The sequence below is a fragment of the Erinaceus europaeus genome, chromosome 12 (assembly GCF_950295315.1).
Source record: "Erinaceus europaeus chromosome 12, mEriEur2.1, whole genome shotgun sequence".
In the NCBI taxonomy this organism is placed as follows: domain Eukaryota; kingdom Metazoa; phylum Chordata; class Mammalia; order Eulipotyphla; family Erinaceidae; genus Erinaceus; species Erinaceus europaeus.
This window is the reverse complement of record NC_080173.1, coordinates 81,477,575-81,489,043: the sequence shown is the minus strand read 5'-3', so window position 1 is coordinate 81,489,043 and position 11,469 is coordinate 81,477,575. Positions and strand designations below refer to the sequence as shown.

The 11,469-nt window shown below is 38.6% G+C and overlaps 1 protein-coding gene across 1 annotated transcript; it reads left to right on the top strand.

Annotated features, from left to right (window-relative positions):
* The first annotated feature begins 977 nt into the window (after window positions 1-977).
* On the top strand, window positions 978-4,497 carry LOC103113426 (olfactory receptor 1E5-like). Its single transcript, XM_007522965.1, has 2 exons — window positions 978-992; window positions 3,550-4,497. The coding sequence occupies exons 1-2, from the start codon at window positions 978-980 to the stop codon at window positions 4,495-4,497; spliced, it is 963 nt and encodes a 320-aa protein (XP_007523027.1).
* The last annotated feature ends 6,972 nt before the right edge of the window (window positions 4,498-11,469 follow it).

Sequence of the window (11,469 nt, the reverse complement as noted above, 5' to 3'; positions counted from 1 at the left end):
GACCTTATTTGGAATTCTGGAGGAATTATCTGGGAACCAATTAGTATTTTCATTTCATTTATTTAAATGTTTATAAAAGCCATAGTAAGTCAATGAAAACAAACCAATGAGATTGAAGAGTCTCCATGAATTGTGTTTTGTATTATGTGACTATGAGATACACTTGTGAATTCAGCTGAGAACATGACACAGATAGTCAAAGAAAAACTTGTAGCAGTAACTCTGGTCATTGATAAATTTCAGGATAAGGAAGAATACAAAACTAGGAGGTTGTCTGGCTTGTGTAGAGAATAGTAGAGGTTATGGTGGTGGTGAGGTGATGTTAAAATATCCTAAAGAAGTGAGGAGTTTGACTTACATCAGTGGTACACAAAACTGGATTTATTTTCTTTCTTGGCTTGAAGAAGGATTGAACATGATTCAGTGGAATTTGTGTTTTCTCTTATCTGTATCTTTTCTGTATATTCACACATAGTTGGTTTTGGGTATCTGATCCCTCTTAACTACTAGTATGCCTGTCACCTTGGTATCTACTTATGGGGAATTGGGCTCAACCCTGAGACTCTTTCTAAAACATGTATGTGACTTTCATGGTGGCACCCTGATCCAAAGGTCATGATAGATGATTTTCCTCCACAGAGTAAGTGTCCTATCCTCCTGAGACATGTTAGGATATTCATAGTCTGGTCTCTACATATTATTTTTGTGCCTTCTCTTGTCATGTTTCCCACTGTCCATCCCCAAACAGTGATGAAGCATCCATACATGTGCTTCTCACTATAACCACCTTCCCTAGGTTATAATAAGGTGTGATCATGACTGTAATCACTTACTACTGAAGAACTCTGAGCAAATTTGTTCTAGAGAGGTCCTTGGCAATTGCCTTGTTCTTAATGAGTTCCTGTATGATCTGGACTCCTTTGGGATCCAAGGCCCCTTAGGCCCAGGGCTGTGTAGAATGGGAGATTTGAGGAGGGATGTCACAAATAGAGGTGGCCACTACAGGGACTGTTTTCCTATATTCCTCATTGAATAAAGTGTCAGATTTGATATTAGGGCCCTGGAGTCACACTCAGACACACTAGGTAAGTTTGGCAGAGGATAACTGAGCTGTTCTTTTAGTGTCCTTACAACCTGAAGATCTTGAGTTCCCAAATTGTAAGATATCCTGCATGCTTTTCTTTCTTTCTTTTTTTTTCTCTCTCTCTCTTTCTTTTTTTGTAGGACAAACCTCCTCTTCTACACTAAACTGCTTCCCAAGACTTCCTCACAATCTAGGAATGTTCTGATTAATGTTCATGAGTACAACCTTTTCAAATTGATTATAGCATTTATAAATATCACTACCCTGTCAGTCATCTTCACAGTCCATATCATTTTAATGTTATCAAAGCTTTTTTTAAAAAAATTCTTTATTGGGGAATTAATGTTTTTTAATTTCTTTTTGGTGAATTAATATTTTACATTTGACAGTAAATACAATAGTTTGTACATGCATAACATCTCCCAGTTTTCCACATAATAATACAACCCCCACTAGGTCCTCTGTCATCCTTTATGGACCTGTGTTCTCCCCGCCACACACCCCAGAGTGTTTTACTTTGGTGCAATATGCCAACTCCAGTTCAGGTTCTACTTGTGTTTTCTCTTCTGATCTTGTTTTTCAACTTCTGCCTGAGAGTAAGATCATTCCATATTCATCTTTCTGTTTCTGACTTATTTCACTTAACATGAATTTTTCAAGGTCCATCCAAGGTCGGCTGAAAACAGTGGTCACCATTTTTAGTTGAAGTAGGTTTTCATGCAGTATTTCTGAACATTTTTTGTTTTAGAATCACCGTAATTTATTTACTGCTCATCTCTTGATGATGATGTAGGACTTTCTGAGGCTCAGGAATGAGAGTCTCTTTGCATGACCATATGCTATTTATTCCCCAGAAACATCTTATTGTAAAACAACTTTTCTAAGAGTCTATGCTTATATTTATCTGAGTAAAGGGGATAGTAATCTTTATATTTGTTACTCACTGTGTAGTCCTTGAAATACAGAATAGGCATCACTTGGACGCTAGTTAAAATATTGACATTGGCCTTTTGGCTGTGGTCAGTGTTTAGTAAAGTTGAGTTTATTTGCATGGTCATTATATTTGAGAAGGACTACCTTCAGTAAAACTTAAGTGTAGTCAAGGTCAGGAATGATTATCTTAATGAACTATTACCTTCATCATTATTGCAGCATCTGCAAGTCCTGGTCACTGGTGGTTGACGGCTGGTCATGCTCCTGACACCAGAGGTACTTGTCTAGTCCAGAGTCAAGGTTCTGAGAAAGCAGGTGTCTGATTTCTCTGGGTTTCTTGCCACACTATAATGCCTATGTCTACTTATGTCTAGATATAAATTTCTTATTGTATCTCTAAATATAAATTTCATCAGCAGGGTGAAAATCTCAGCAGGGGGAGTCAGTTATGTCTGGCTAATGAGGAATGTGTCTCCATCCATTGATTCTTTTCTGCTTTCTTCACAAGTTGGAAACACACTGAAAGAATATTAAGTCATGGTTCTGAGGAAACAGAGTCAACAGAAGTTATTTGGTTTTTTTTTTTTTTTTGATTCTTTGCCTCCAGGATTATCTCTGGGGCTTGGTTCCTGCACCACGAATACACTGCTCCTGGAGGCATTCACAACCCCCCCCCATTTTTGTTGCCTTTGTTGCTATTATTGATATTGTTGCTATTGCTGTTGTTGTTGGATAGGACAGAGAAAAATGGAGACAGGAGGGGAAGACAGAGGATGGAAGAGAAAGATAGACACCTGTAGACCTGCTTCACTGTCCGTGAAGCGACACTCTGAGGTGGGGAGCTGGGGGACTCGAACTGGAATCCTTGTGCTGGTCCTTGCGCTTTATGCCATGTGCACTTAACCTGCTGCGCTACCGCCTGGCCCCTAGTAGAAGTTACATTTCTATCAGTATTATGACCTGTTTTCTTTGTGCTCACATATCTCTATACACATGTATTTATATGATTTATATTATTTCTATTAGTAAGAACACAAGTGTTTCTGAAATAGCTTAGTATTTTCTGGGAGTACATACTACAACAAATTTCATAGTAAAACAGCAAATTTACTGTTGAATGATTGAAGGAAGTCAGCACTACTATGGGAGAATATATTGACTTAAAGATGTTTTTTCAGCCTTTAAAGTTAGAGCAAATTATGCTTCAGCCTGAAAGAAACCAATAATAATTTCTGAAACATCAGATATATCACAGCACCATTGCAAGTGCTGGTACTTCTGCAGTCATGAAGGCAGACATGAGCACTCTGGAATGGAGCTCACAGTCTGGTAGAGCAGACAGCTGTAAAGCTATAGCCCCCAAGGCTTCATGCTGTGGATCAAGTACATGATTCTGTTTAAACCCTGGTGGTTTCTCACCTGGTTTAAGAGAAAGGGTAGGTTCAGTTGAGTAAGTGATAGAACTTAGAGTAAAGTTATGCTTAAAGTCAGGTGTTAATGGACACTTATTTCTTGAAAGATTCTGGATACAGAACATGACAGGAAGAAACCAAAGTGTCGTCTCTGAGTTCCTCCTCTTGGGCTTACCCCTGGATCCAGACCAGCAGCCTCTGTGCTATGTCCTGTTCCTGGCCATGTATCTTGCCACCGTCCTGGGAAACCTGCTCATCATCATGCTCATTCGCCTAGACCCCCACCTCCACACACCCATGTATATGTTCCTCAGCAATCTGTCTTTCTCAGACCTCTGCTTTTCCTCTGTCACGATGCCCAAATTGCTGCACAACATGCAGTGCCAGGTTCCATTCATCCCCTATGCTGACTGCCTGACCCAGATGTACTTTTTCTTATTTTTTGGCGACCTGGAGAGCTTTCTCCTTGTGGCCATGGCCTATGACCGCTATGTGGCCATCTGCTTCCCTCTGCACTACACCACCATCATGAGCCCAAAGTTCTGCCTCTCCCTGGTGGTGCTGTCCTGGGTGCTGACCACATTCCATGCCATGCTGCACACCTTGCTCATGGCCCAATTGTGGTTTTGTGAGGACAATGTCATTCCCCACTTTTTCTGTGATATGTCTGCTCTCCTGAAGCTGGCCTGCTCTGACACTCAAGTTAATGAGCTGGTGATTTTGATCATGGGAGGGCTCATTCTTGTCATCCCATTCCTCCTCATCCTCATGTCCTATGCACGAATTGTATCCTCCATTATCAAGGTTCCTTCTGCTCGGGGCATTCGCAAGGCCTTCTCCACCTGTGGCTCCCACCTCTGTGTAGTGTCACTGTTCTATGGGACACTTATTGGTCTCTATTTGTGCCCTTCAAGCAATAATTCAGCTGTGAAGGAGACTGTCATGGCCATGATGTACACTGTGGTGACCCCCATGCTGAATCCCTTCATCTACAGCCTGAGGAACAGAGACATGAAAGGAGCACTGGGAAGAGTCTTCCGCAAAAATGTATCTTCATTTCATCTGTAATTGTAAAACTTGAGATTTTTACATAATTAATGCATTAGGTGGACATCCTGGCATTAATATTGGTATTGTCTTGTTTTTATCTTTTTAGCATTATTTTAGTGTAATAGATATGTCTTGAAAAAGTTAAAGTGAAGAAATACTGTGAAATAGAAAAGGGTAACTTTTAGCCTGCAAGTAGGGTCTTTCTTTTTGTTATTAGCAAGTACCCTGAAGAAGTCTATTTTAAAACTTATAATGGAATTTATGATTCCAGTTGCTAACAAGTTTATCATGTGCTAATTCTTCCTTCCATCCCATCCTTCCCCCTTAAGTTCTCCTTTCCTCTTTTTTTCTTTCCTTATGATTATCATTATTATTTCTTACTGAGCTGATGCCTCACTCATGAAGTTTGTCTTTCCAGCTTAATATATATATATGGCATTCACAGAGAAAGAGGGAGCATAGTTTGGAGTCTCCCCAGTGTCATGACACTCGTATGATGCCAGGGCTTGAATCTGGTCTGTGGCCATGGCAATGCACATGCCCTACCTGATGGCTGTCTCTCTGGCCCTGTGATCAATGCTTTTAGCCAAAACCTTTCTTTAAACAAAAATCTCTCTCTCATATTGATTTTAAATAAAACTTAAGCATCTCACTTCTCTGTTTCTTACATTGAACTCTCATTCCTGAATACAAATTCTTTCCTTATCTTTTCATAAACAAGAACACCCATCAGCCTATTCCTGAACAAACTCTTCAGATACATTTTTATTCCTTCATTGTCTTATTGACTGACCTGAGCCTCCTTACCTGCTTGGCTAAAGTAGTGTAGCTTGTCTCTAACTGGACACTAACTGTCATCTGGGTCCCCAAAAGTCACTCTGTCAGGTATGGGGAGGAACCCTAAGACTGGCTAGTGGCTTAGGTCCCCTTCCAACTTGATATTTGGATTATATCCAGAAAGTTAATACCCTTGGTTTTTTTTTTTTTTATTTATTGAGGGGATTAATGGTTTATAGTCAATAGTAAAATACAGGAGTTTGTACATGTGAAACATTTCTCAGATTTCCACATAACAGGTTCACCCCTTTTAGGTCTGCCTCTGCCATCATGTCCAAGTACCTGTACACCCGCCCTCCACCCCAGAGTCTTTTACTTTCGAGTAATACACCAATCCTAGTCCAAGTTCTGCTTTGTTTTTTCTTGTTAATACCCTTGATCTTATTTATGCTCTTGTCATGGTTTCACAAAGTAATCTTCTCACCATTTTAAATATTGAAAGTATGAAATTTGATGACTTAAAAGGTCCCTGAATGGACTTTCAGCTTTTGAAAGATCTCATCTCACCTATCCTTAGGGATCATTTCTCTCCTCAGAAATAAGTATATTGACATTCATTTTTTGCAGTCCTACTTTCACACATGTCATTGTCTAAGCTTCCAATTTAAGCTCATTTATTTTCCTTAGTGTCTTCTATAAGTTTTATGGTATAGGTATGCCTTCTTCATGTTCTCTGAACTTGTTTATCTATATTAGAGGTTTATTAATTTATTTTAGTAAGAGACTATGACAGAGACACAGTAAGAGAAAGAGATCCAGAGCATCACTCTAGCATAGGACATGTAAGGGGTCAAATCAGGTACTTCTTGCATACACGTCTGAAGTTCAGCTACTGAGCATTTTCCCTAGCTATAAGCTCCATAATTTTAACATGCAAAATCTGAATTCTTTATATATATATAAATTCTTTATATATATAAAATATATAAATTCTCTCTCTCTCTCTCTCTCTATATATATATATATATATATATATTTTATTTTTACTGGATCTGGATTATAGTGTTGTAGGGGACTGAACCTGGAACTTTGGAGCCTCAGACATGAGAGTCTGTTTGCATAAGCATTATGTTATCTGCCCCTTTGTCCTTAAATTTCTTCTAAAATCTTTTTTGGTTTTATGCTCCATTTCTTCTCTTGACTTTCTTGACATATACATGATATACTTCATATGCATATAGGCACATACTTGACACATAGATCTTGATTACTGTGACCATCTCACTATAGTCAAAGCAGTGAACAGTATCCATCACCCTAAGGATTTCTTTGTGGTCTTGTGTTTTTTTTCTTTTGATATGTGTGAGTTCTACTTTCTGAGAGTGACTGAGCTGTTCTATACTCCCCAAAACAGTGGCAAATGTTGCTTTTTATACTGTATCTACAACCTGTGTCATCTAGGACATGGACTTATTTTTCAAAAAATGATTTTAATTTGTTTGTTGCATAAGACTGATAAGGAATTTTAAGATACATTGCACTTTGTCAGAAAAATTTTCCAGTTCACTGAAATATTCAAATTTTTTATGACATCGCTTATAATTTCCTTTTATTGTTTATATTCTTTCAGTTTTCTTAATGATCATTTAACAATAGTGATACTGATACTGATATTTGTGAGCTTTTTATTTTCTTTTATTATTTTATTGGGGGGATGAGGTTAATGGTTTTATTCACTTAAGCAAGTATGAAACTATCTCGGGGAGTTGGGTGGTAGCACATCAGGTTAAGCACAGGTGGCGCAAAGCACATGGACCAGTGTAAGGATCACAGCTGGAGCACCTGGCTCCCCACCTGCAGGGGAGTCGCTTCACAAGAGGGGAAGCAGGTCTGCATGTGTCTATCTTTCTCTCTCCCCCCTCTCTTCTCCTCCTCTCTTGATTTCTCTCTGTCCTATCCAACAACAATAACATCAATAACAACAACAACAAGGGTAGCAAAAGGCAATAAATAAATAAATATTAAAAAAAGAAACAGTATCTCGCTGTGGTTTGATTTGCTTTTCTTTATGATTTATCGAGTTAAGCACTTTTTAAAAGTACTTTTAATCTACTCAAGACCTTTGCCTATTTTTCATAATGTCATTGTTTTTAAATTTTATTTTAAGTAGAGCTGTATATATTTTGGATACATGGAAAATGAATATTGTCCATATTCTATAGGATACCATTTTACTCTGCTTGTTGTGGACTTTGTTGTGCAGAAGGCTTAAGTTTGACATCATATCAAAAAGAATTAAACACCTAAGCATAAATGGAACCAAAGTGGGAGAATTGCATATGAAAACTTTAAAAAACTCATCAGAGAGATGGAGACACAAATAAGCTGTCAGGAGAGGTTTTTTAATGCGGCCTAGAAAGTTCCTAGCTATGACCACAGAATATGAGCTCAGACCTACAGGGATACAGAGATTACTCAGGCGTCTAAAATGAATATGGGCCCCAGATCAAATCAATGGAGTTTACAGTTAATGGTATTTATATACTTTTCTCATATTGGGAGCTACTCTCTTCCCTGATCCAACTTTCTAGTTTTATTTCCAAGTCTGACACAGTCTCCCCAGACAATACCTTTGGTCCACCTACATGTTAGCTGTAGGGATCAAGGAAAAATTAGTTACTTCTTTTTTAATGTTTTTATTGGATTAATGGTTAATAATCAACCGTAAATACAGTTGTTGGTACATGTGTGAAATTTCTCAGTTTTCTGCAAAACACTCTAATCCTTTCATAGATCCTCCTCCACCATCATGTACCAGGACCTAGATATAGTTACCTCTTCTTGTTGGATTTATCCTTTAGCCATCCTTATCATGATAAACGCCATATATGACTAAGATATGGTTTTGTCATTGGGTTTCATCAAAACCCAATGAAAGAAAACTGAATGCTTTCCTCCTAAAGTCCAGAACTAGGTAAATATCTCCATTCTCACTGCTATGAATCAACATGGTTCTGGAAGTCCTGGCCAGTACAGTCATGCAACAAAGAGATAAAATGAATCCTTTTTGGAAAGAAATGAAAACATCACTATTTGATGATGCATTAATAAGATAACTAGAGAATCCACCAAAGAATAACTTGAAACCGTCAATACAGTCAAGTATCATGATACCAAATTGATAGACGGTGACCAGATATTGGGATACCAGGTTAAGCACACACATTACAGTACACAAGGACCCAGGTTCAAGCTCCTGGTCCCCACCTGAACGGAAAAGCTTCACAAGTGGTGAAACAGTGCTGCAAGTGTCTCTCTCTTTCCTCCTCTTTCTTTTTTTTTAAATTTTTTTTATTTTTTTTAAATTTTTTATTTAAGAAAGGATTAGTGAACAAAAGCATAAGGTAGGAGGGGTACAACTCCACACAATTCCCACCACCCAATCCCCATAACCCACCCCCTCCCATGATAGCCTTCCCATTCTCTAGCCCTCTGGGAGCATGGACCCAGGGTCGTTGAGGGTTGCAGAAGGTAGAGGGTCTGGCTTCTGTAATTGCTTCCCCGCTGAACATGGGCGTTGACTGGTCGGTCCATACTCCCAGTCTGCCTCTCTCTTTCCCTAGTAAGGTGTGTCTCTGGGGAAGCTGAGCTCCAGGACACATTGGTGGGGTCTTCAATCCAGGGAAGCCTAGCCAGCATCCTGGTGGCATCTGGAACCTGGTGATTGAAAAGAGAGTTAACATATGAAGCCAAACAATTTGTTGAGCAATCATGGATCCCAAGCTTGGAATAGTGGAGAGGAAGTGTTAGGGAGGTACTCACTGCAAACTCTAGTGTAATCCTGCTTTCAGGTATATATTTTGCAGTAGTTTATGGATACGTGTGCACATATGCTCTCTCTCACAGAAACTGGTGTATGTCTAGGTTATGGGACTTTGTTAGAAAGTGAACTACCTGAGATGAAATTAGAGTGTACTATAAAAGGAAAGGTCTCACCCGAGTAATGAAGCTGAAGGGTTGTCATTCCACACGTGAAGTCTCTGGATACACTCTGAGGTGAAGCATGTTGAGATGGCAATCGTTGCTTTGGTTAGGTTGTGATCGGCGGATGCAATATTATTTGGTTTGGATTGGGAGATGCATACGGGAAAGTGAGCCCTATCCAAGGGTGCCAGGACTGGGGGAAGTAGGGGCTCTATAGTGAAGATGTGAGGTTCCTGCTGTCTTAGGGTTCAAAAAGACAATCAATAGTTAATATTATCATCACATTATTTGTTAATTGGGTTAACTTTGAAAAGTCCCTTTGTTATGGTTTGCTGTACAGTACCCAGTATCTTGTATATAGCTGTGCTATTGGAAGCTTCTAATCTACTTGGTCTAGGCTTTTGAGAGAGTCCGCATATCAAATACGTAGCCTATCTATTAAAAAGATTCAGTTTGTCTTTTGAGAACCTTTGAGACATACAATTGATTTCCCCCTCTCATATTAATTAACTACTGATTTATATGTCTACATTTTGCTAGGAGTGTACATAAACACCATTCCCATCACCAAAGGACCGTGACCCATCCCTCCCGCCCACTCCCACCCCCCACTGGCCCAGGAAGCTGCATGTCTACCCCTCACCACTGGGCTTTTACTTTGGTGCCCTACTTACAATTTGATCAGGTCCTGCTTTTAGTTTCCCTTTCAGATCTTCTAAGTCAGCTTCTGTTGATGAGTGGGATCATCCCATACTCATCTTTAACTTTCTGACTTAGTTCACTTAACATAATTCCTTCTAGCTCTGTCCAAGATGGGTCAGAGAAGGTGGGTTCATTGTTCTTGATAGCTGCATATTTCCTCCTCTTTCTTTCCCTCCTTTCTTAATTTCTTTCTTCTGTATCCAATAATAAATATATATAAAATAGTGATATGTAAGTTATGACATATCTTTAAAATTAATGAGTCAAGGAAAAGGTAATTTAAGAAGCATACCCATTTATAATTAAACAATGGAAAAAAGATGAAATACCTTGGAGTGAATCTAACCAAGGAGATGAAAGATCTATACAATTAAGACTATAGGACATTGTGAAAAACAAGAGAGGGTAAGGCCAGGCAGTGGCACACTTAGTTAAGCACGCACATTATAGTGTTCAAGGATCCAGGTTCAAGCCCCTGGTCCCCACCTGCAGGGGAAAGCTTCACGAGTGGTGAAGCAGGACTGCAGGTGTCTCTCTGTCTCTCCCTCTCTATCTTCCCCGTCAGTTTCTCTTTGTCTCTATACAAAAAGAAAGGAAGGAAGGAAGGAAGAAAGAAAGAGAGGGTAACTAACACAAGAAATGAAAAAAAAAACTCTTGTTCATGTGATGGAAAAATAAATATTATTAAAATGGACATCCTACCAAATGAAATCGATAGTGTCAAGGCAATCCCTATAACAATTCCAATGAAATCCTTGAATGAAATGGAAAAACTTGTACAAAAATTGTGTAATCACACACACACACACACAAAATCACAAATAATCAAACACTCTTGAGGGGGTAGAAATGGAGGCACCATGTTCCCCAGCTTCCGTTTATATTACAAAGCAGCAGTAATCAAAACAGTGTGGTACTGGAACAAAAAGGACACTTAAACCTATTATACAGAATAGAGTCCAGAAATAAATCCACATATTTACAGACACTTAATGTATAATAAAGGGGTCAAAACCATTCAGTGTGGAAGAAGGTCTCTTCAATAATGGTGTTGGGAAAACTGGATAGTCACATGAGAAAAGTAAACCTAGGCCACTGATTAACACCACACATCAAAATTAATTAAAACTGAATTTAAAACACCTGATTATTTGACTAGAAACTTTAAAAAAGAAAAAAAAACAGAGAACATTAATGAAACACTTTGAGATTTTAACATCAAAGATGTATTTGACTAGAAACTTCAAAAAAGAAAAAAAAACAATATTAGTGAAACACTCTGAGATTTTAATATCAAAGATGTATTTGGAAATTCCACTCCATGGCAAGTGAAAATAAAAAAAAGATTAAATAAATGGGACTTTGGACAGAGAGACATCATAAAGTTTATGCCCAAGGCTCCTGAGGCTCCAGGTTCAATACTTAGCACTATCAGAAGCCAAAGCTGAGCAGTGCTCTGATGAATCTGTTTTTCTCTCTGTATCTTTCATTACAATAAAATAAATCAAATATTTTTTAAAACTTTGG